Source organism: Phycodurus eques, chromosome 19, assembly GCF_024500275.1.
Source record: "Phycodurus eques isolate BA_2022a chromosome 19, UOR_Pequ_1.1, whole genome shotgun sequence".
Taxonomy (NCBI): Eukaryota; Metazoa; Chordata; class Actinopteri; order Syngnathiformes; family Syngnathidae; genus Phycodurus; species Phycodurus eques.
The window spans coordinates 7,975,662-8,002,227 of NC_084543.1; the positions used below are offsets into that span (position 1 = coordinate 7,975,662).

General features: G+C 40.8%; 1 protein-coding gene across 3 annotated transcripts; it reads right to left on the reverse strand.

Moving 5' to 3' along the window:
• Window positions 1-213: 213 nt before the first annotated feature.
• Window positions 214-25,447, reverse strand: slc38a10 (solute carrier family 38 member 10). Of its 3 annotated transcripts, none has more exons than XM_061705870.1 (18): window positions 25,233-25,447; window positions 24,836-25,109; window positions 22,709-22,826; window positions 21,814-21,859; window positions 21,499-21,592; window positions 21,253-21,396; window positions 18,416-18,540; window positions 14,269-14,371; window positions 12,365-12,547; window positions 11,434-11,545; window positions 9,664-9,770; window positions 9,416-9,569; window positions 7,190-7,360; window positions 6,678-7,109; window positions 5,745-5,810; window positions 5,322-5,342; window positions 3,940-4,080; window positions 214-2,935 (listed from the first exon to the last, which is right to left on the reverse strand). In XM_061705870.1, exons 2-18 carry the CDS (start codon window positions 24,923-24,925, stop codon window positions 1,776-1,778), a joined length of 3,267 nt encoding a protein of 1,088 aa, XP_061561854.1. In that variant the 5' UTR covers window positions 24,926-25,109; window positions 25,233-25,447; the 3' UTR covers window positions 214-1,775. The 3 variants fall into 3 exon arrangements, with proteins under 3 accessions (XP_061561854.1, XP_061561853.1, XP_061561855.1); XM_061705869.1 differs by lacking the exon at window positions 18,416-18,540 and adding an exon at window positions 19,120-19,244; XM_061705871.1 differs by lacking the exons at window positions 5,322-5,342; window positions 18,416-18,540 and adding an exon at window positions 19,120-19,244.
• Between the last annotated feature and the right edge of the window lie 1,119 nt (window positions 25,448-26,566).

Sequence of the window (26,566 nt, forward strand, 5' to 3'; positions counted from 1 at the left end):
TTTATCTGCATCACAGTTCTTGGCTGTGTGGACAAGTGTGCGTGTGTGGGTTTAAATTACCCATAGTTGTTCATGGTTGTTTTATATGCCTTGATTGGCTGGTGACCAGCCCAAAGTCAGCTGGAATAGGTTCCAGCTCACCTGTGACCCAAATGAGGAAAAATGCAATAGAAAATGGATGGATTAACTAAACAGAAACAGACTTTTCCTGTTGTGATTGAGCGTTTATTATTATTGGAATACACACAAAAAGTGTAAATAGAAAAATAGTCAGAAAATACCTCTGTACAAAAGCAACGCATGTGCTGAAATGCTGACAAAATGTTTTGCGCTACATTTTTTATACAATGTTACTGTACTTCTACAGCAAAAATACTTCTTACATGACCACAGCTGCACATGGATTACAAGGCACAGAAACCAAAGGGGAAATAGAATGAATAGCTTAAGTCGTAGGTGAAGTAGCTTCATTAAATGAGTTTTTTTAAAAGTATACACATAGGCAGGTCCAGCGTAATGTTGAGCTGAGACTTAGAAATCAAAAGTATAGATTTGTCATCACATCAATATTTACAGTATTTACACCAAAAAAAAAACCAGGAACCTCAAAGGTAAAAAAGTGACACATGATATTCATTAGATATAATCCACCCTCGATGGAAACTTTTGTATAGATTTATATACATTTAAACTAATAATTCTCCCCCACATGACAAAAATAAGTTAATATGTACAAAGACTTTGCTCCTTAATAAGGACTTTAGATTAAACTTTTACAGCAAAAAGCCTTTAAAGCCACTACAACACTCCTCACAAAAAAAGTTACAGCTTTCAGGTGAAATTTCAGAATGATGCTAAAATGCAATTGCAGGTGAACTTAATTGGACCTTCTCTAAACTTTTAAATGCTTATTTTGGTACTTTTTGCACTTGTTCTCTTAAAAAAAATTTTTTTTTACAAAACTTGTTTGCGGCATGAAGCTCTTTGATGTTGACGTCTGTGCCTTTCTGTGACGCTTCCAGTCTCTGCAACTATGTTGGAACCTGATAGTGACATCTTGGGCTCATGTCAAAATGTGAACCGTTTGAATGAAGAGGACTGTTAAGTACCAATTAAACTCGATTAAGTTGAACTCAACTCGATTCACTTTATAACAAGCAGCAGTTTGCAGAGTAAAATTCACGAGAGGCTTTGCCTTCTGCTATCTTAATGCTAACATGCAATGCAAAACACCGTAGGCTGGCTAATGAATAGCATCGATAGTCACGTTATTATAACACTTTAAAGCAAAATATTTGAACAAAGGCCCATCAACACATATAGACAGACAATACTTACAGGCCTTTTATTTTCTACAAATAAGTAATATTACTGCAATTTACTGAGTCACTTAGAGTAGGTGTCAGTCATCTTCATTTGTCTTCATGACTGCAGCCCGGTGGGCAAACTGCACACACCAGGAGTTATGACATTTACTGTACGTTCATTTAGTTATCACTACAATTTTTTAAATATCACAAATATTTTTTAAATTAAAAACTTTTTTTTAGGGGGAGGCTAGAGTGGATTAACGGCATTTCCGTTCATTTTAATGGGTAAACATGATTTGAAATGCGCGTTTTGTGTTACAAGTGTGGTCATGGAAAAAATTAAACCCGTATCTCAAGGCACCACTGTATTTTTTTGTAACAAACCTGTAGGCAACGTCATGGTCTCCTTCTATATATTTGAAGCCTGTCCAGGTCGAACTGTAAAGAGAGTGTGAGTGATGTGTGTTATTTGATCTCCTTATCCTCTGAGGTCTGCTTAATCTGCCGTGAGTGCACCATTGCCCCCGCTAGCAGCTTCTCCTCCAGGGCTACGTGCAGGTCGGGCCCCCCCAGCTCCAGCAGGGGCTCCAGCCCACGCACGGCCCTGGGCACCCCAGGCCCCTCCGGAGCGCCAACGTCTTCGCCGCCTCCTAGGGCCCTGCGCTTCCGTCTTAGATCCATCTCTCCCTCGTCCCGCGCGTTCTCATGGGAGCCCCGAGAGCGAGCCTGGGCTTTGACGGGCCCGTCTTCGGCGTCCTCTCCCGGGTCCGCCTGAGCGGCAACTTTCTCTTTGAGGTCTCGTCCTCCTTTCTTCAAAGCTTTGCCATCTTCTCTCGGAGCTCCCTGTGCGGCGTTGCCGGCGTTGTGGGCTTCTATGGCTCGCTCCAACTGAGCTAACCTCTCCTCCGCCTCCTTTTCTTTCCTCTCAACCAAAGCATTTTCTGCTTTTTGAATTTCCTCCTGGCGCTTCTCCTCGGCAGCCTTCTCCTGTGCTAATTTCTCCTTTAGCGCCTTCTCTTTCTCCAGCTTCTCTCGCCTCTCCCTCTCCAGTCGTTCCTTTTCCACCCGAGCCTGCACTTCTTTCTCAATCTTCTCTCTTTCCAGCCGCTCCTGTTCTCTGGCCAGCTTTTCCTCTGCCTCCCTCTCCAGTTCTTTTTCTAATCTTTCTCTTTCTGCTCTCTTCTTCTCCAACTCCACCTTTTCCTTCATCTCCCTCTCAAGCTGTTCCAGTTTGGCCTGGGCCTCTTTCTCCATCTTCTCTTTTTCATCATCTAGGTTGTGTTCCTTATCTCTAACTTGGGCTGCGTGTTCATTGTGAGCTACTGGCTGATGGCCCTCAGGTATTTTCCTCATTAGGGGCACTCCTCTCGCCCCCAGCTCACTCTGCTGCTGTGACTCAACCGGGTTGTTCTCTTTGTAAGGTGCCGGAGCAGCTAAATTGGCTGCCTTGACTCCCTTGTCTTCAACTTGACCTCCGTTTTGCACCACAGCACGAGGATCGGCGACGGCCACTTGCGGAGCCCCGATGCCTGCTGCCTCTTCAGGCTGCTGCGCATCTAAGGCCAGGCCTGAGTCTCTGGGTTTCGCCGCTCCTCCTTCTGCCTCTTCCGCGTGCTCCTGGGGGTCTGGAGGAACAGCAAATTTGATGAATGAACACCTTGTTGTGCAGTTTATAAAATCTAAATACACATGACAGTAAAGCCCCGTTATTTGCAGGGGATAGGGACTGAGCCTTGAATAATTGACGCCGCCTGAAAAATAAAATTTCCTGTATTAATAGTTTAAACTGTAAATATACCACAAACCATGATTCCGAAACACTTAAGTATCATTTTAAACACAGCTTACAGCATTGGCGTTAAAATTAAATGGTTTACAGATACATGGACAAAAGGAGTAGATTCAGTAACTTTCACGAACAACCCAGGTTAAACTTCGCTCAATACAAAGATGTTAATTTCTCAGTCAAGATGCATTACTTCAACATGCTTCCTTGACACCAATTACTACTTCCCTGTTAGCCAGGGCTTTGGCGTCATCTGGTGGCATTTAGTATTACAGAAATTGCAAAAAATAAAGAAATAACTATTCACTAAAAAAAACAAAAGATGGCGCTGAAACCCTGGCTAATAGGAAAGTAGTATTTGATGTCAAAGATGTGTTTTTGGAAGTGATACATCTAGACTGTTTAAAGATCTTTTAATGTCAGGGAGGAGCCAAGTTTAACCTGGGTCATTAGTGGAAGTTACAGAGAGTCTTTTCTGCATGCTTATGTTTTTGCTGTGCTGAGTGGCTATTAAAAAGCTCAAGCTAACGCTTACAACAGCGGTCTTATTTTCGCTTGACAATCACGAATTTTACGGGTTGAGCATATTTATTTAATTTTTTTTTTTTTTTTAAATCAAATATGTAACCCATTTATTTTTAAGGGAGTTTTAAATGCAAAATTGTTTTGGGACCATAGTTTAGATATTGATGGTTTAAATAATATAGGCAGTTATAAACAATTTTTACATTCTGGCTTCTGGTTTCACTACTCCCAATAGGGCCTGGACCCTATCCTCCAGAAGGGGATTTACTGTATTTCTTGTTATTATGGACATCAAAATATGCAAAATGGGATACTTACCACCTGGCTGCTTTTGGTGGATTTCCTTGTGCTGCTCTTCTATGACTGCCAGAAGCTTCTCCTGCTGGTCAAGGATTCTCTTATGTTGTTCCTGCTGCTCCTTGATGACCTGCAGCAGTACTGCGTGGTCCAGCTGGCCTTCTACGAGGACAACGCAATTTTCATTCGACTAATAAGACTGTGAAAGCTCAAAGTTAGCATGATCGAGGGTCTTAATGGGAGAGAGGGGTGGGAAACGACTATACACTTGCTGGACACTTTACAAATGTATCCAAAAGTTTGCCTTTTAAAAATATGACAAAACTCATTTTAGAATGACACAGTCACAGAGGTATTAATTTAACATGATGTCAATTATTGCAATTTTAGTAGGCAGTGATGTATATCTGCATCCTGCTTAGATGTGTTTGTAATACAGTGATTCCACCATTCATCACAGATATTGCTCTGTGATATAGTGAATCTGTGACATAGAGCGACCATATAAAAAACTTTTGTTACCCCCCCCCCCCACATGCTTTAAAAACAAACTTGTTGAAAAACACTTTTTAAACACCTTATAAATATATTTGAATACAAAAAACTAAAGCATAAAATGTATATAAAACACTATAATAAAAATAAAAACATTTGTTTTATCGTTTAAGTCTTAAACTACCTCTCCCACACGCTGTAAAATTTAATCTTATTGAAACACTTTTTAAACACACTTAACGCATTCTAAAGCAAATTTGAAAAAACATTTTTGACGTCAGCCAGTTTGGGTGTGAGGGTCTGGGCGTGAGCTATGATCAACATCAGCACTTGCCTAAGTGTTCACATTGTGTTTATGTTTTACTGGTTCACCAGCATTTAAAAAACTGCTAAAAGGTGCATTGGTGACTGTGGCTGTCCTTTTCCACATGTGAGGGCATTACGAGTATACTGTAAAAACCCATTTAATAAATCGTTTAAAAATCCACAAAATAGCAGGGGCTCGAGTGATGAACTGCGATATAGTGGGTGAACAATGTATTTTGGATATTTGGCTACATGATAGAAAGAAATATTAGGAACAGCTTTCAGAATGACGCAAACTACAATCAATACATCTCTGGCAATATCAACAAAACTGAGCATTATTATTTTTTGTTTATTTGTAAAGGCAGTGTCCAGTGAGTGTACATTGGCTTTTTCAATAGATAAATGCATTAACTAACACAAATCAACAATAACGCATATCTAAAGACTTAACTACAAGAACTAGTTTACAAAAACTACGTTGGACGAGATGAGTTTAGTTAATCACAAAAGGTGCTATATTAACAATGAATATATCCGTGAACATACATGGTGTGTTTTGAAGACAGTTTAGTTACAGACGAAGAGAAGGGACGTCATACCTGCAACCAGCTTTTTTATCACTGTGATCCGGCAGAAAAAGGAAGAGCAAGGAGGAGGAGAGGGGTGGGGGGCACAAGTAAACAACAGAATGAGAAAGTGCTGAAAGAAAAAGAAAAAAACAAAGCCAAGCGTGTATCCAGCAATGTCGAAAAGTCAGAGAAAGAGGCGCTCCTTCAGTTATGCCAACTTTTATCATAAAAAAAGTGCAATAAGCAAGAAGGGATCACAGCGTGGATAAAACAAGCAACGTGAGATTAAAAGTGGCAAGTGACAAACTGGCAAAACGTTGCTCTCATTCTTGGTCACACAAAACATTATCCTTCATAAGCAACATATGATACGCATGTATTCTTAACTGTAACCCGTCTTTACATACATATGCCCATGTACTACACTGATTGCATGTCTGTATTTCCACTCACCATCCATCTTCTCCTCTCCGGCATCTTTGCTGTCTGTAGCTGGGTCTTCTTCAGCAGCAGGTGGCGCTAAAATAACATCAAATATCGAGGTTAGATACAGCATCCTATTTTTTGGTCTCATTGTTCAGTGGTTCCCAACCTTGATGGAGCCAAAGCAGTGTTTTTACATTAGAAAAAACTCATAGCACATCACTGAACAAAAATCTCAAATTATCTATACTGATATAATGATGAATAGTAAATTTACTTCGTGTGAAATCATGGCCTGTTTAGTTGAACACAAAGCCACGAAAGCCATGACTTATTCTGCTGCATGAATGTCAACGTGGATACGCAGGTTTAAGGTACCTTCTACCTTCTACCATATAGTGCAGAGTGAAACTAGTTTTATTTCTGGGGTGGTAATGGTGAAACCACATACAGTAAATGTATAATCATTAGGGGTGTAACGGCATACCAAAAATGATGGTTCGGTATGTCCTTTCGTTTTAGGTTTATGGTTCAGTCCACGTTGGGTACAGTAAGAAAAAAAAATGCTAAGTGCTAATCATTCGTGTGAACAGTTACAGACGTAATGATATTTAAATTGACATGTCAACAGCTTGAATCTTCTCTTTTGTAATAGCGAGAGGCACAAATATGTTGTGTGGGAATCTTAATATTTACCCCATCATATTACATAACTGCCTCTGCATTTGGTCATTATTTTTATGGCTAGCAAAAAAATTGCAGCAAGCTTTTGTGAGCCTTGACTTTAACAGTTGAAGAGCATTTAATTGTTCTGCCTGTTAATATACGTCACTTACATAGATGAACAAAGATACTGTGCATTATTTGTATTAAATAAATAATAATTGGGAAATTGGATCATTTCCCCATCTCTCACAAATGCAATAGAGGGAGGGAATTACTGGCCGAGTCTACTATACTTACGTTTCCCAGCAGCCTCAGCAGCTTTGCCAACTTTCTCTGCTTGCGCCACTACAGCTTCATTGGCGCGTGCGGCCAGTGGGTCTTTCACAGCATCTAGCTTCTCCACTTCTTTCAGGGGTATGTCTTCTTGATTCTTTGCTGCTTCTTCCACCACCTTCTCAAGCACCTCATTGGACTGGAGTTCACCTCCACCCAGGTCCAGTTCCTCTTTCTTCACAACCACTACTGCAGGCTTCAGTAAGTTTTCTGCACTCTCCTCTATTTGAGCAGCAGCCTGACCTCCACCTTGCTCTTCATCTCGTTTGTGTTCTTCCTCCACTATTTTCTTTTCCTCCTCCAACTCTGCATTGTTCTTTCTTGTGTCTATCTGGACCTCGTCATGTGGGATAGGTGGTTCGTGGCGGTGCGCTTCTCCCTCTGGCACAGCTACACCTGCGTGAACAGACAAGTTGGATTCCACAAGGTCCAATTTAAAAGCAGGTTATGTTCTGACCCTAGTTCAGTTTCCTTACCAGCATCGGGGCGGTCCAACTGCACCTCTTCCTCCTTCTTGCTCTCAGGCAGTCCCACTGGTCCTTTAATTTGTAGGGGTTCGACTGGCTGTCTCTTGTTAGGTTGCAGCTCATCCACTGCTTGGATGTCTGGTTGTTGTATGTCCACTGGTTTCATATCTGGAAGATTCTCTATGTACAGAAAAATAAACGTAACATGAGTTCCATGAGGCAATATGTTTAATTACTTTAATTATTTATAATTACTTTATTATTATCAATAGACACTCAACCCGATTAGCATAGGCAAATAACAGACATAATATAGTGCCTTCACTATGAAACAATAGATTTGACATGCCATCTGTCACAGTGTCTCCTTTTGTCTAGAGTCAAAAAAGGTGAGAAAGTTCTACTTGGGAAATGTAGGACAGTTATGGGAATTAGCTAGTGATTTGGGTAATCTATACAAACACATTTTGTTTTGTGATATTGTGAATGATTCAAATTACTTAAAATTCACATTTTACAATTACACGAGTGACTAAATAATTGGTGTGCAGTATAGCACTGATTAATTTCTTTATTGAACAACAAACTATTAAATAAAATGTAGTTGTATTGTTTTCTCCGGGTACTCCGGTTTCCTCCCACATCCCAAAAACATGCAGGGTAGTTTAATTGAAGACTCTAAATTGCCCACAGGTGTAAATGTGAGTGCGAATGATTATTTGTTTATATGTGCCCTGCGATTGGCTGGCGACCGGTTCAGGGTGTACCCCGCCTCTTGCCCGAAGTTAGCTGGGATAGGCTCCAGCACGCCCGCAACCCTAATGAGGAGAAGCGGAACGGAAGATGGATGGATGGATGGATGGATTAAATATTGGCAATTTTGGGGGAAAATATAACTGATTACTGAACGGAGAAAATCTGAATATATTCTTTATTGCTATGTTTTGTTTATTGTTTGTGCTTTTCTGAAATACCTTATCATTTTAATCTAGGGCTGTCACTATCGAATCTGTTTAGAATCGATTATCCTATAGTGTATATTTCGGCGGGTATCCCCCCCCCCCCAAAAAAAGTTTTCATATTACATATTATACACACACACAGTATGTATGTATGCATGTGTGTGTGTGTGTATATATATATATATATATATATATATATATATGTATATACATATATACATATATATATATATATATATATATATATATATATATATATATATGTATATATACATATATATATATACATATATATACATATATATATATGTATATATACATATACACATATATATACGTATATATACATATATATATGTATATATACGTATATATACATATATATATGTATATATACGTATATATACATATATATATGTATATATACATATGTATTTTTTATATATAGATGTATTTTTTTTTTGCATAATTTTTTGCATAACTTTCTCGTCTAACAGAACTAACAAAGCTTTCATTTATCATATTATAGCTGGCATCGATGTTGATTCGTTATTCTTTTATTAGCTTGTTTTTTGCTCCTACTTCAGTAAACTCGGGCAGCTCTTTGTGAGGCCAATACCTCCACTAGGTGGCAGCCCATCCTGACAATAACAATACAGGGAACAAATGCAGATTGCACCAAATGCAATGAGCTCAAATGTAAGGTTACCTACAGGAAACAGGTGGAGGATGTAGATATTGTAAAACTATGGCATGAAAATTAAAAGTGAAAATATATGGATACTGAATTCACCAACTTTCAGTTTTCTCTTACTTCCAGTTGCTCTGTCGGGCAAGCTATTACCTTCTCTCCTCACTATAGACGCAGCTTAAAGGCCCTTTTGAGGTGCCCCAGGAGATATAGGAAGAAGGTGGGTAAAGACGGAATTTAGTGGGGGAAGGGTGTCAAGAGGAAATGAGGAAGAGGGGTGTTCGAGAAAATTGCCTCAGTCTGAAGGGCATCACTCTTTCTCCATCAATGTCAAGCGCTCAGAAATGCTTAGAGATACTATCAAAGTCTTATCTTCTTGCCCTACCTGTCTCCCTATCAGTCATTCTGTTGGGGATGGAATGAAAAATAATGTCGCTTTGTTTCTTCTCTTTTTTATGGACTCTTACTACGGGATCACATTTTCCTTACATTGCTTGTGCAGGACATAGATGCCCTTGTTGGAGTAAAAGCTTGCCTCATTAGTTACGTGTTAGAGCCACCAGTGCAGGTCATGCGTTTTACCGTGCAGCACAATGCTGTCTGGCAGTTTCATGTTGCGCTTGTCAGGTGCTGGATGAGGAGGAGCTTGGACTCTGGTGCCGGGGTCCTGGGCTGAGATGGACAGGGTGGTGAAGGTGCTGATGAGAAGGATGCCCAGACCCACACAAAGCACGAGCTATTGGCCGGTGAGAAAGAGGAGACATACTATAAGTTGTCAATGACTTTAAAAAATGTCATACAGGTTAGTGCAGGAAGTCAGACTATGGCACCTGAGCGATGATGCCACTCTTCTGGATCTTTCTGTAGATGAGAGCGGGGCATATGAAGCAGATGAGGCTACCCATGGTGGCTCCAGTCAGACCCAAAATGGTTTCCACTAAAGAGACACAGAAGCAGACGTTGATCTTGTAGTCTCACAATGGTTTGTAATCAGTAACATCGGGAAAAGTGATTTAAAGTTGATTAAACACAGTGGTGGAAGCAGTGATCTATATTTATAACCTCAATTCTAATATACATTTTTTCCCCATTAAATCGTAATTTATTCCAAACAGTCACTCAAGACTCAGTCTATTGTCTTCATTTCACAGCGTTTCTCTTGGCTGCATTGCTTCCAGTACGGATATGGGGATGTTACATTTTTTTGTCCAATTCGATTTCAGCCTGTATGTGTTGCCATGTCAATCTAATCTGTGCAAGGCCTTCAGAATCAGTAGGGCTGGCCGATGTAATTTAAACTATATTAGCAATGTTTCTATAACCAATTAGATGTCAAAATCACCAGCTAGCTGGCCCACAATAATGTCATAATTTTTCCATCCTCCGATTGATTGGTTGGAGCAAAACTTGTTACTGTCAAGCACGACTCGTAAAACACATCTGTAGCAATCTGTACACATGAATACATTTAATAATCTCTGGTGAGTGTGAATGCATTTTATTTATTTTTTTAAATGTTTTTGTCACGTTATTAGATACATATTAATTCGAAACTGCTCCTGATGTACATAGCACAGTTGTGTGCTATTATACTGCATTTTTGTATAGTATTGAGGATTTCTATAATTGTGACGCAGTAGTAGTGGTGGTACTAAGAGGTGCATTAAATTGGGTAAATCCACACTGAAGGCCCAAGTACCAAAAACACAGGCCGCCACTGATTAAACATTAAATGCAGAAAAACGGAAGTGACTAGCTCTTGGTACACTTTTGAAGGATCAGCTTCTGACAGCCCAAGTGGTTGTTAACACAATTAAAGAATGGCAAAGGGGTTTTGTCTCTTGTTCCCCAAATGCATGCTCCTTATCTGTAGCCCTATTCACAATGCCATTCACAATCAGTTGCCGCCCAGCCCCTCGCTCTAGGCTTGCATCCCTGGCACCCTGCTCTTGGCAGCAGACTGCCCTCAGCCTGCCTCCTGTATCTGTTGACTGAGTTGGCAGGATATCAGAACCCCAAAAACCATCGCTCATCCAGAGGACGGACACCATATTGTCTCCTTCAGATTTAGTGTCTTGGTCTCCCCAGGGTCCTTACCGCCCTTCTCCTCAGTCTATTAGTCTGATTAGATACAGAATGAGCAAAGCACAGTGCGTTTTTGTTTGTGCAAACTATCAAACGTTCAGCACATAGTTCCCATAAAAAGGATGAATGCAAGATAACTAATTCTAACAGTTACAATTCTTCCACCATTTTAGAGCAGTGAGTGGGACCAATAGACAGAGAGAAACTGATGCAAAGTCAGCAACATTACAGTAGTGAGTATGTGGATCTGTTGTGTGTGTGCATGTGTTTGTTCCAATGAAAGTCTGCAGGAATAACAGCCCTCCCATCCCTCTGTCTACCCATCTGAAAGGAAATAAAAGTGAGAGCCCTGATTTAAGGACTGTGTTCCAGTGTGACAGTCACTGACTCATAAAGTCACATTCACACGGGTCGTTAAAGTGTCCCTGCCCACACAAAGAAACACGAGCACCTTTCGAGAACTCCAGTCAACGAGCTGCACGTACGCACACACGTACATACAATAGCACACGTACCGTTGGGGATGAGGATGCCTCCCAGCATGGTGCCAAACACGATGCTGAGTGTGATCATCTTGAAGCGCAGAGGAGGCATGTATCCACCGGCAGCAAATGTCCCATCTTTTTGCTGGAAGGGATAAAATAGACAAGGGTAAGATAACACTTGAAAAACAAAACAACAACAAAAATCTTTCATTATGACTACATTGTTTTTTTGTTTCCTCGGGTTACAGACGGTATAGAAATATCCTTCACATGAAATTGTTTCACTTTTGAATCTTCTCACTGTCAGATACAAACATAAAACAACAAAAACCACACCGGCAGGACTTTTCATGAATACTCAGAAATCCAGAATGGACAAAAGTCTTGGGACAGACCTTAATAATACTAATCAAAATCCTGATAAATTATTTGTTTGCTACTCCATGCATAAGAAAATTCCACACTGAAATCATACCTGGACATATTAACTGAACCTCATCAAAGGAAAGTCCCCCCTTGTCCTTCTCAAAAATATTTTACGACGAGAATCTAAATATTCACGATGCTTGAATTTCAGAGCAGGTCTTTGCCCGTGGAAAAAAACAGATTTTTCCCATTCTGAGTATGGGATCCTGTTTGTTATCCTCTGTTCTGTATGCCAAATGTATGGCACTGAAGTCAGCTGTATTTGTGCACCAAAGCTCACGTGCGGCTAACGAGAGAGGAAAAAAAAACTGAAATTGAGCGCACAAGTGAGTTCCTTTCCTGTTACTGTATTTGAGGAGGACTGTGCTTACATAGGTCACACAATACTGAGAATGACACAGCAGTTTCTAATCAAACACAGCAAACATACTGCAGTTTGACTGAAAGCGCTTTATAAATAAACTTCTTGTTAGAAATATTCTTATTATTAATATTATTATACTGTGTGATAGTGGAACAGAACTTCCGAGATCACCTGCTGCTCAAAGAGCATGGTGTTGATGGCCTGACGGCACGGTAAGATCATCATCGGGAAACCGACGGCGACGGACATCATGAAGCCCACCCGGATCACTTCGGTCACCAAGTTGGAAGGGAAGTTCATCAGCACGTTGCCTGCAATGTTCTCTGTGAAACTGACGTAGCCGAAGAAGCCCACCTGGAAGAAAGACAGTTCGGTGAATATTCGTTCACACACACTAGGACACAATAAATTGCCATTCCAACTGAGATGTGACCAAAAACAGAACAGAAATGTATTCAAAAAGTACTGAAGCACAGTTTATAGGTTAAATTAAGTTCTCAAGACTATGGTCAGGGATGCACATAAGTGGTGTGCAAGTGCACATTGAAAATGTTAAAAGCGCACCAGATTTGATTGTATCAGTGTACATTTGCCTACAGACAAGTATTTTCTTATTTTATTCTCTTGTTTGTTTGTTTTTTGGGGGAGTGGGGGGGGGGGGGGGGCACAGCAGTAGATGAGGCTCAACTAAGTGCTGTCGCTCACAAACAACCCTTTTAAACGAAATTGTTTTGGGAGTGAACGTACTGAATGGAATCACTCCCTAAATTGATTGATTCATTTCTCAGATTAGTTGAACTCAGGTGCAAGCCTGTGGCAAACAAGAAACTTCTCCACACAAGGCGCCACTCGCGCGCGGCGACGGTGGTTGAGTGTGCGCATTGGCTGTCGGCGCGGCAGCAGGCTCCGTGTGGCGTAGGCGTCTCGTTCTTGCTGCAGAGCAGCGACGACAGTCCGTCAAAATGTCTGCATGTGATGTGAAACTGGACCGTGATGTATTTAAGATTGGGAACCGCTGCCCTAGAGAACGGTCCCAAATTATCTGCTCACACAGTCCCATACTGGAAGTCAGAGGTGGTGCTAGCTTGAATAGTGGCCTGTGCGAGACCACTTGATGGCACCCCCACAGCAATCACTGTCCTCCTCATCACACTTGCTCATGGCAGTGTGGGTGGGCACAACCACAGTCCACCCCTTTTTGCAATAAAAGTATGAAAGAATATCAAATGTGTCGAAATGAATGTCTATTGCTACAGGTGAGTACGTACAGATTGTTTATCGACAGTGAACTGACTCAGACTAATAAAATGTAAAGTATATGGCAATAGACCTAAAAGGGGAAAAAACTCTTACAAGGTCATTAAACAACAACAACAACAAAATATTCCTTTATTTGCACAGAAAATAAGTAATGGTTCAAGCGTATGTCTACAAACGGACATATAGTAAATTAATCCAGTGAGGTCGGTGAGTTATGAAAAAAATGAGCACCAAGCAACAACCTCTGGTGCTTATTTGAGTCAGACCAAAATTGTTACGTACAATCCTGGTTATAGTACATTTTAGATTCATCATGAAATTTCACCCGCAAGCCAAATATCCCTAAAATGAAAATCCCCAATTTTTTTGTGAGTAATTTAGAGCATAGCGCAACAATCTCCCAACACTGTTTATGTGCCATTAAGGTATGACATTGGAGCAATTTTATAAGACACTTATATGTTTTGAGACAATGCTATAGCACCATTTCCACATTATTACTTTTCTCATCTTTGAGCTTCTCTACAAGGTTGAGAAAACTAATACCTCACGTGTCCGGAATGACTTTCCTTGAGTGAGTTGGCCATCTGTGCAGCCATCAAATGTAATAAAAACAAACTATCAATAATGATGTTTTGGATAGACAATAGCATTAGTGTGAATGTGTCTCCGTATTCACACAATTGGAGACGCTAGCCTCTAACAGTCTGTGTGTGACAAACACAGCTGGTAGGAAAGGTGGCAGGCTGGCGTGTGTGTGTGTGTGTGTGTGTGTGTGTGTGTGTGTGTGTGTGTGAGAGGGTGCCGCCACTTACAGTGATGTAGAAGACAGTGACGACGTTGAGGGCCGAGGTGAAAATGGTGCTCATGCGTTTGACGGACGGCTCCTCCAGGCTGTCGTAGGTCGGCAGCACCTGACTGCGAGAAACAAGCATACAACAGACTACAAACCAACACCATGCTAGAATCACCACAATGAGGCTTGTTGCTGCATCTATGCGCCATCTGTGTTATCGGACGAGAAGTTATAAGTGACACCATTAGGTACAGTCGACACCAATTTGGTGCTGGCACTTGTTAAGTAGCCAAATTATATAGACTTTGGTTATATTTCTGGTCTCTTTCGCACAACATTGCATGTGAGAGCATTATCTAAACCGGTGTTTCCCAACCTTTCTTGATCCAAGGCACATATTTCTCAGAGCACACTACCAGACGAATGTCACAAAAAGTATATGCAGTCGTCCCTCACCATGTCGCAGTTCACTTTATGCGGTCTCACTGTATTGCAGATTCTTAAATCATACGTATCAAATTTTATATTGCAGATTTTGTGGTATAAATGTATTTTCACAAATCTTTAATTTAAACTATTTTGTGGTAAAACAAGCATTTCTAGTCTGACAAATAATTTTTTTTTTTGATGAATTAAGATCTATGACAAGAAAGAAAACACACTGTGTACAGTAGATGAGCAGATGAAGCCTTGTGCATATGGAAAATGCAGATGTGGCCGTTTCCACTTGCGCTAGTTTACCCATGTGAAAGTAATTCCCGTGATAAACGAGGGACTACTGTATACTGAAATAATGATTTCATCTCAGTTGACTCAAAAAATGTACTTAGTGTAAAATCTGGACCCGTTTAGTTGCGCATGACGCTATTATTTCGTTATATGAATGGCAACAGGTGGATAGACATTTTAATTGCACCTTAATCCATCTTATGGAAGATCAATTAATTGTTCTGCCTGTCAATATACGTCGCTGGCATAGATGGGTGAAGAAAAAATAAATAAATCAAAATAAATCAGCAAATGTTTTGCACATCAGATAGGCGCAGACTGGAACAATCTTTCCCAGGTGCGTCAGTGTATAATTCTCAGACTGGATATAATGTTAATAGTAGCAATATATGAGTACATAATTGAAACAAAGCAAATAAAAAGGCAGTTTCAAATAGCAGTGGATGGAAATGACATAATGGCAGTTGTGGAGGTATTGTGGTGAGTGTGTACGTGTGTGACAGAAGGAGGTGACAAGTAGGCAAGACTCTGAAGTGTCCGCTGGTTTATAATTGTGTGCGTGTGTGTCCTATTTCTCACAGTTTCTCTCTGCTGTGCACTATAAGGAATTGTTGGGGGAGGGGGAATTACATTTACCAGTGAATTTACAGACGACTATTTAACAGCCGGTGCCTGGCAGGTTGAAGAGCATTATAAACTCTAACTCTCGCTCGCTCTTTGCTGTACTTATGTGAAAGGACAGAACAGCAAATCGACTAAACTTTCATTATCACTTATTCTGTCTTTTTCTGTCACTTTCATACACTTGGATGTTTATGAGCAAGAACTGTCCCGTACCCTGCGGTCCATGTTTAATCCACGAACCATTAACTCTCAATGCCAAGGTCCGATAAAATGGCATACTATAAGTGGGGAGCCAAGGTATCTAATGGTTACTACCCAATAGTGCAGACTGCTGTGTTTTTATTTACAGTGGTTTAAAGCAGTCCATAAAAAGCAAAAATACGACAAGCATGCTTTTACCACAGAGGTACACACGTGTTGAGATACACTTCTTAATTCACTGTTTTAAAAAAGTGTCCATATAGTCTATTTGCCACACATGTCCGTGTGTGAGCTGATTGCCCGTCAGTGCCCGAGCCTTCAGCCAAAAAAACAACAGGGCCAGCTCCCATTCCGTCATAATGGCAATGTTAAGTAATGATGTAACGGGGAGTAAACATGGTTCATGAATGTAATAAAACTCCAATGTGCTGAGAGCTATTTAATCAGCATGTGAATGCATCAGTGTGTGTCTGTAGGAGGGCCGCAGTTCAGCGTGTTGATTAGTGGTTTGGCTTCAGCTGCCTGCCATCTAACGGCGCTCCTGCCTCGCTCGGCTCTGACAACGGGCCAACACATCATCCTGCCAAATATCACTCAGCGGCACTAGTGGGACCTGGTGCCCGGACACACGAGCAGACAAACACACAAGTAGAAATCCTTCCCCTTTAAGCGTGTACACATCTCACTAGTTAATAAACATCCCCGCTACACGATAAAATTTGGTTAGTTTTCATCAATGATAGTTTTTAAAGCCCCTGTAAAGTGACAATAAACATCTTGTAAATTTGACACACCACAGAGGAGTGTTGTTAACAACCCTGCCAAATTTGAATGCTTGCCAAGTATACAAAATGAAGCTTAAAAATCGTGACAAATCACACTGTTGTGTCAACTTTCTAACACTGTGGGCGTTTCCGCTGAATGCGCTAAAACCACACCCTGCTCCACTTTCAACTGTCAACCAAACACCACTTCTATGACTTGGAAAAATGGATGCTACTTTGTCTAGCATTTTTCTTATGCCTACTCACAGCTACATGTACTGTGACGTGCATGCACTCACGGCCGTCAAAAAGGCACTCTAAAGAGACCACGCCAGTGCGAAGCCCTGATCCACACATTGGCTACCAAGTGTGACATTTTTCTCCCCATTTTTTTCCCCCCCTCCTGGCAATTCCGCCTTTCTCACCGTGACTTGCGCACACTCAACAACGAGGCGCGCTAAAGCGGCCACACCAACGGAGTAATTGAAGATACATTTTTGGGGTGTATACATAGTTGCCAAGCAGCAGGTCACAATTCTTCCAAATAACCGTTGATGTAAACGAAGGCGCTCAAGTTCTTATATAGCCGGGAAGGAGGGACTTATGACGGACTCCAAACTACGTCAATAGACAACGTTTTAGGCGACCCCCCCCCCCAAAAAAAATAAAACGTTTCACGCTATATCTCGCTAATTGAGTAATACATAGTTCTCAGTCTCTGTCTCGTTTTCAGCAATTATCTCCAAACGTATTGAATTCAGGCGACGCGGTGGATGACTGGTTAGCACATCAGCCTCACAGTTCTGAGGACCCAGGTTCAAATTCGGCCTCGCCTGTGTGGAGTTTGCATGTTCTCCCCGTGCCTGCGTTGGTTTTCTCCGGGTACTCCGGTTTCCTCCCACATCCCAAAAACATGCACGGTAACTTAACTGAGGACTCTAAATTGTCCATAGATATGAATGTGTGCGCGAATGATTGTTTGTTTATATGTGCCCTGCGATTGGCTGGCGACCAGTGCAGGGTGTACCCCACCTATCGCCAGAAGATAGCTGGGATAGGCTCCAGCACACCCGCGACCCTAGTGAGGATAAGCTGTACGGAAAATTTAAGAATGGATGTATTGAATTCACTCTACTGTGTCCTTGAAGTCTTGCTCAGTCACAGGCTTACAGTCACCCCCTGCTGTCACTTACCTCTCTCTTTCTCACGCACTCACACATGAACACACACAGTCTGTATCCTGCTGCTCTGCCACAACACTCCAGACTATCTCCAACGATGCATTTACATTAAACTATTTTAAACAACCTAACGCGAGGGCTTAAGTAGAAGACAAATAAAATAAAAAGAGAGCATGCAGATGGGTGAGAGTGAAGAAAAACTGAAATGTTCTGATTAAGCTGTTAGAATTTAAATGCGGTGATGCCCATATAAGCTGGGATAAGAAAAAAGTTAATGGAATGAAAAGATCCGTGTAAAACTCCCATTGTATATATTGTGTAATATAATAATGGAAATATGCAAAATACTAGCAAGGAAGTTGACTTCTATTTGCTTCAATTACTGTGTGACTGTGAGACGCACATTAGCAGAATCAGCAGCCTCTTTGTGCAATAATAATTCTCTTGCACTGAATATTGCCAGATTCAAACCCCGTTGTGGCTTTCAGGAATCATGCAAAGATTCATGCAGCATCCAGATTACATTACGCTGCAGGAATTAACCAGTGAAGAAGTGTGACTATCCTTCCACCAAAGGATCTACAGGGCCTACTACAATATACAGGTATGTCAGTCACAGAGCTTGTGGGACGTTTACAGTCCAGTCCTGTGCGAGAGGAGTACTTACGACTGGCAGGCGAAGGCCATCCCACAGATGGGGAGACAGCGAAACACCCCCTCCCAGCGCACCACATTGACCTGCCCTAGCCACCGGCCACTGAGCAGCCCATGTTTGAATGAAGACAGCACCATCTGAGGGGAAGGGGGGGATTTGGGGTTACAGCGCAGACCAAATAAAGACAGGTGGAGGAAAAGAAAAAGGGGTGCCTGCTCCCATGCATTTAATAACTCATGATTGGGGAGAGAGAATCAGAAGAGGACATGGACAACCCTTGCTGCACAGAAACCTGCCAGAGTCGCGATGAAGAGCATGGCAATGACATAAAAATGAAGTGAAACACTGAAATAAAATGGAAGAGGCAAGTGTAAGATTAATCTGGGAAAACACTCTCCTACATACTGTAACTATATCCAGGCTGCTCAACCTGATGAGAAGGGGTCCAAAACATTTCACTTGACAATTAACACCACTACTGACTACCATTCAAACACACACACACACACACACACACACACACACACACATACACACGTGACATGAGCCGAATTAAAGGTGAGAAATGAGGAAAAACTGGCGGAATGCTTAAGTATTGTTGGAGAAAGTTTTTTGTTTTTTTTAAATTGGGTAATGAAGTTCAGGCTCCAAAAGCGGCACCTTCACTGCCCTCCTGATAGTGTAATATGCCGGGGGATGTCCTACGGTTTACTTACGGGTGACAGCAGAAGGTGGTGGCGATAATAGGGAGGCACTGAATGACGCCCTTCAAGCGCCACAGGTGGACCCGCTCCAACCAGGAGCCTGAGACTATGCCGTAGCGCAGGGACGACAACACTATCTACGACATGAGCAGCAGGGAAAACGGTAAGAGAGAGGGGAGCAGAAGGAAAGGGTGTCAGAATGGGAGGGGCCAAACAATAGGAAGTCAAAATGAGGGAAAACAGGACACGAAGGGTCCAAAAGAGGAAAGGGTGGGAGGGATGAGAAGGAGAGTTGTGATTGTTAGAGAGTTCAGGGTTCTAAATGGAGCAGCAGACACACATCACAAAAGTTTTCCAGACTGTCGCCATGTCATAGCACTTAGGGCCTGATTTTCTAAGATCCCAAATAGCAGGCTCTAAATTGTGTGTTGTTTGCACTAACAGATTGCACATGTTGTTGGTAACAGATGTGAAAGTGGTAGAGACCATCGTATTTAAAAGTGGGCGCTTCAGGAAGCTCTAATGGTTTTCCCTAGGGGTGGGATGGTATAGGTCCGTACCTCGGTTTCTGGACCATGGTTTGGTGTGCATAAAGAAAACAAAATTTTCCCCTCTCAAAATTCCCCCCAGTTATTTAAACACAACTGTTTCAAATGGTACACAGTCTTTTATTCCTTGACCAATTGGATACACGTGACAATACAGTAGTATTAAATTCATTTAACAAATTAGAACATACAAGAGTGTAAACAAAAGTATGGGACAAGTTTCAAGAAACACTTGCTGACAGTAAAAATGTCTGTCAACAGTTTTGTTTCACCAAGTTGTGCCTCATCCCTAGTTTTCACCAAGGACTATTGGAAATGATGGAATTGGAAGTGTTACTGGAAGAGGCAAACAAACAGATTACCGTGTTACAGTAACCGATTGCGCCGACAATTTTGGGGCTCGTAATTGGATGTACAGGTATGTGCCAAACGTGCTTAACATTGCGTTTAAAACATGGGACAACACACTCTGTAACCTGCTCTGGGGGACTTGGTAACCTCAGGGACCAATTGTCACAGTGTGCTGAAATGACCCACATGCATGGAAATGCAGAGTTGAAAGGAGTTTTTTCATGGGTGATGTGCCTGAACTAATTTTTGTGACTTGCCCAAGTCAAGCCCTTAGATCATTCAGAAGCTGTTGGGCATTTGATTAATGTTTACACAAACGTAGTCGTTCTCCCCACCACCTCTCCTTTTGCCTGCACTACACTGCCACCACTTTACGTGCTGGTTTTCTCCTGCCTTGGAGGCGCACTAATATTTAGACACAATATCAGCCAGCACAATTTGTCTGAGGTTTGATAACTCACATTGCACATGCTAAATTATTCTATTTTCTTATACTCCTCCAGCAACGCGCAAAATGAACTGTACGGCAATTTAGAGCGTTTGGCAGTCGAATTTCCGGTTGCGTCCAGTTGGTAGATCAGCTTCCATAGCTGTTCATGTGCACAATTAAGTTTTCGCCCATTTTTGCACGTGCAAACCTTTGGTAAATCAAGCCCTAAAAGTCACAACCTATAGAGTTCCTGTAAGCTGCAGTGTCAAGTCTGTGTTAAGTCTGTGGAAGCAGGAGTACATGTGAGTACAGAAAAACACACAAGAGGCAGAAAAGAGTTGCTGGACTCCAGATTTAAAACAAAATAATTGGGGAAAAAAGGAAGAACAGCTTAGCACTAGTTGTTGTGTCAATGGTCTATTACTTAAATTACTGATGTATCTTTCCCAGTGGAGTGCATCTGATCTTAGGCAATAAAAAAGTGCAGCATTTGATTTAAGCTCACCCTGAAGTGAGTCAATAAAATAGAGCAAACAACATTGTGTTTAATAATAAAAATTAGAATAGATAAGTCCCAGATAGGGCTACAAATATCATTTAACAGCTGCATATTTTGATTAAAAAACATGGAATCAACAGTAAAATGCATACTATATTAGAATTTGTGGACAAGGTCAGAACAATATAAATCCTACACCGTATAAACATGCTGCCAATACCTGTAGCAGTCAATCAATAAATTACTGAGGCGGTAATTTTCACCACTTTGCCTCGACGTTCAAAGTTGTGGCACAGAAAGAGGAGGGGCTGGCTCACCGTAAACATGAAGAAGGTGTAGAACATGAGCGCCATTGCCGAAAAGGACTGAATGGAGGACATCATGTTCCTCTGCAGACTCAGTGGGAGCACGATGAAGAGCGACACAGCGATCAGCAGCAGCACACGAAAACTGCCCGTCACCTTGAGAAAATAATGAATTATTTAAGAACTAAATTATAATTTGCACGTGGTACCTTAATTCTGTTGTTGGAGAACTTGAGATGTTTTCTAAAAAACACAAACCTGTAAACCCAACAGCTGAGCAAAGAAATTTGAGCCCAAATCTGCAATGACCACATAGAAGGCAATGCAGGTTCCCAACATCAAGCCGATCATACTGCAAGGACACAAGGTGAAGCGTCAGGTTAAATCTAGCATGTCTACTAATGGAAATGCAAATAAACTTTTTAACCTTTAAACATTGCTTATGTTTAATGTAAAGTAAAAATTAATAAATAAATCCTCAAACCCAGGACCCTGCATTAAATGTTGTCTCGGTCTATAGGCATCTGCATAATACATAGAATGTGTGTAAATGTTACAAATAAATAGACTTGCCTGGTTTCTACCAGAGTTTTTCCTGGTTTTCCATAAGCGTGGAAGGCTGCAAAGACAAATAGGTCGTTAGCGTGTGAACAATCCGTGTGCAAACACATGCCGATGTCCCAAAATAGTCTGTTTTGATACCAGCAAAATAAAGCATATGTTTCACTCAAAACACTCTGGACATACTGGTCTCTACACTGTGTGTACTTAAGTATAAACATGCAATCTGATACATTTGTTAATATTGTTATGGGATTTATTGCCAGTATTGCCACTTATTAATACACACATATTGTAAATATATTTGAACACAAAAACGTTTTGAAGCACAAAATGTATAGAAAATATTTTAAAACAATGGAATAAAAAAAACAATAACGTTTTATTTGATGAAGTAATTTGCAGCAATAATCAATAATCCAACAATGAGTCTGCTGTGTAGGCTGCAAGTTTAATGAAGAAAGCCGGCTTGGGTCAATTCCCAAATGTGAACTGCATAAATCATATTTTCCTCCTCAGATTAACAGTAGGGCTGCAGCGTGCAAATATTGTCAGAATCAAGTATTCTACCGATCTTCCCATCAATTAAAATATTAATCAGATACAATTTTATTTTGCATTGTCAAACACAAAAACATGACAACATTTTGTCCACTTTGGGTCACCATCCTCACGTTTTACTGTAGTATCTGAGTGTGTATGGCTTTACAAGCAGAGTCTGGCCTAGTGAGTGACGTGGGCGTCAGCGAATGAGAGTGTGGAGTTGGCTGGCCGTTAACTGGCTAACACGTTAGCCATTCTTCGTGTGAGTGACTCGATGTGAGATTGTGGCCATCGGCAGATAAACTCAAAAGATGAAGACAATAAAAAGAACAATTCCTGCACATTTTACCAGATCAAAACTCACCCAATCCAGCATAGGTCCTTCGCTTAGTATTGCTTGCGGTGTGAACCAGGAACATGCATGACTTGTGGGTCATCCAGGAGCAAAGGAACAACAGGAGAATTCCCAGTACAATCCCACACTGAGACATAAACAGAGAACAAATGTGCACCCATCTTGAAATGTACTTTAAGTTAAATGTGAAGTAAATTACATAGCAAGGAGTCAAGGGCACTTTTATATTGGCCAGCTGTAACAGAAAATACATTATTTTCAATATGGCATATCAATCTGCAGAAAGCCCGCAATACAAGTGATGTACATGTCATTTCCTCTGCCATATCAGAAGCCATTATATTTTTACTCATTTACTTCAAGTCACACACAACAGAGCAGAAATGAGGCAGGAAATGAACAGCAAATAATGATCATTCAGACATTCCGCTAGTGGGGGTCCCTATGTTTACAACGGAGTTCTGTTCCCGATGCAGCAACGCAACTCATGTTTGAACGCAAGTAGCAGTAATTCAGTTTTCCATAACCAATTGCTGAGAAGTTACTTTGTACGTATGAAACAAGTCCTGCTGGTGTTCACAACTGGATAAGACAATGTTTGAGTTCAACAAAGCAGCCGTTGATTTTAGTGCTGACAGGTTAAACTTAAATATGCACAGGTATGCACAGTTAAGCACACGTAAAACTTGTAATATTATTACAAAAATTAAGATAGACACTTCCACATTTAGTTGGATTGCCTCTAGTTTTTAACCACAGCAAAGCATTGTTTGTCACATTTTTTGTGCATTAACTTAGACTTCTTTCAAGGTTTCTCAATGTACTGCTGCTTCAGAAATTTAACTTTTCAAACTAACCTCATTGATAATTATTTTCCTTAAGTCATTTTTTTCCCTACATAATACAGGCCTATAATTTTACTCTTGAGAAACCGCTGTCACCACTTTTACTGCACCTTGGGCAATGTCATTAACTATTCATGTTTTAGGATTGAGAAGCTACTGAGCTTCAGTCATTTGTTGGGAAGTGAAACAAGATAATGACTGCAGTAAATATTTGTTGATATTTGCACATTTAAATCCAGAGGAGAGATTCATTTTCTCCAATAAGAATTTTTTTAATTTACACGATTAGTGAGTGGTAAGTGTTATTCAGAAACTAACACCGATGTAACACTAATTTACCCGTAGCCATCCCACACATAGGGACTACCTGTAGTTTGTTTGGTGGCGAGAAACTGAGCCTTTTCATGAGCATTTGGAAGGAACTTAGAAACGTCTCCAACATTATGATTTTGTTTTAATATAGCAGGAGGGTCTCTAACTATACATTAAAAGGATAGTTGCCAATTTTCAAAAATATCACCCTTCGTCAAGCCATCTTAACAGCCGGCCGGGACTAATGTTGGCTTGTTTACCGGGCTGCTTTTCTCAAAATTAATATTCAATTTGAGCTATTAAGTTGAGTTTTTGGGCAAGTGAAACGTCACAGATTGGTGGATATTTTTAACTAAAACTTGTCAGCCAAGCGGAGAAGGGGTTCCCCGAGTATTTCGATTTATTAATTTGGCTCTCCATTGGCTTTGGTTAACGCCATCACTAGTCTTCCTAGAGTCCACATCCACCATTGTCATCTTTACACCACAGAGGAAACAAAAGGGTCAAAGCGATATGTAGAGAAGTAAGTTATAATTTACTTGATTTTGAAGGCGTTTGTTGACCAGGTTTGCTTTAGGCGATATCACACAAACACGTTACCCAAAGAGTAAATTTTTTTCCCCAAAACTAAACTTCTCCGGACCAATCACTCAATTTTCAAAATTCTCTGCGTGTTGCACACAGGTTGAAGTGGCCATCACGACCACCATTTTGTCACTGCCATTTTTGGGGAAATCTTGCCATGCTGCTAGTTTAAGTGTAGTGCTCGCTCACACATTTTCAGAAATGGGCAGCTGACTAAATATTTACTTTGTTGTTTAATTTCACACTTTATGGGTGGGTCAGGCACTCCAGAAACCCACCAATGTGAACACAAACATTAAAAAGTCAATTTTCAATTTTAAAATGGCGGCCTTTGAACGCACGCGCAAGCTCGGGGATTTCAGTCCGAGCACGCGCACGTCGGCAGGTGACGCACCTGTTTGAAGCAAAAGGGCATGGTGAGCACGCTCACGCCGACAATGCTGTTGACCACGTTCATTATCAGACCCCAGTTGGACGCCGTCATTTTGGGGCAGGCGACCGCACGACTCTTCTTTCCCTCGGTAGGCAAATGTCAAGTAACACGGAAAAAAACAAAATTGCAGCACACGAAAGCGGGGGAAACGTCGAAACGTCACAGTTTAATCACTGGGTGACGGCGGGGTTCGTCTCAGTTCCGGGGTTCCACGACTCCTTGTAGTGACGTGGCGCTGTGGGGACAGTAACCAGCCCACTTGAAAAATACTTTTCACATTGGAATAAACACATACTACCACGTGAACGTGAGCCTCATAAATTAAAATAATAATAATGCGATAAGATTGCAACTTTACCGTTTAAAGCTTCGTCATTCGCCAAGCGCAGGGTCGGCCTGTTTATGTTATCATGGGTCATATATAAATCGGTCGATAATGTCTGAAGAGTCGCGTCCTCGTTTTTAGTGTGCAACCAACACTTTTAAAACAACTCCGTTCGAAACAGTAAATCAAATGCGACCTGTCTGTTTCCCCCCCCCAAGCCCTCTGGGCTCAAGCGTAACTAGGAAGTAGCGATTGTAGTCGAGGAAATGAATGAAGACCGCACATCCCCTTTGCCTACCCGTGAAGCACGCGGACTCCCCCTAGCGATTGTGTAGTGGTTGCACGTTTGATGCCACGATGCATTTTCCTCACAGTAGATTTTCTTCAACATGTAATGTCCTCTTCCAGAGGAACCAGAAGTATTTTAAGTAGAAGTACAGATACTTGTAGAGCAGTGGTTCCAAAACCTTTTACATCATGTACTGTACTACCTAAAAAAATAAATAAAAATTAGCTGGCCAAGTTCCATCATCATGAACATTAAAATACACGAAAACAATAGAGTTTTGATAATATCAAAGTGTTTAAAAACTAACAATTCCTTGAGATTAAATGCTAATGTATTCTACTAAAAAGTCAAATACAACTGAACTGTACTTTGGCAATGATTCTTTCACGTACCACTAGAGGGAGCCCGCGTATCACTAGTGGTACCTGTACCCCACTAAGAATCACTGCAGTACAGTACTCAAGTACAGTGACCTGAAAAATCTACATCAGTACAGTAATGAATTATTTGTACTTTATTAAGTCCCATCAAAGGTTCTATCAATATTATTCTATACTGTAATCACAGGAAGTTTTTAACCTATTTAAGTGTATTTGCACGAATAGATTTGAACTACGGTTCTATCATACACTAATTCTGTATACACTGTACTATAAATCACTGATTCTCCAACTTTACAATAAATGATGTATCTTTTCAAAAAGTGCATAAGAGTGCCATTTGATTTAATAAAGTTTAATTTGGTTAAGTTCCTTTCTATTAAATAGGTCATGAATATTTAGGATGAAACATTCAAAGATAAATAATTCCTTTGGGTACACACGGTAGTTAGGTTTAATAGGCATACTGAATATGAGGAGGTCCTTTGAGAGAAAAAATAAAAAAATAAATCTCCCCTGTAAGTGATCCCTCAACCCAAAACATTTGAGCTTCCCTGCTATAAATCATCTCATTGCACTACTATATGCATGTGTATTCTGTTTAATCAATCTTTTTTTTTTTTGTCCTACAATAATTATTTGCGCTCATAGAACACTGTATAGCGATTATAGTATATTACATAGCCATTCCTGTAGAA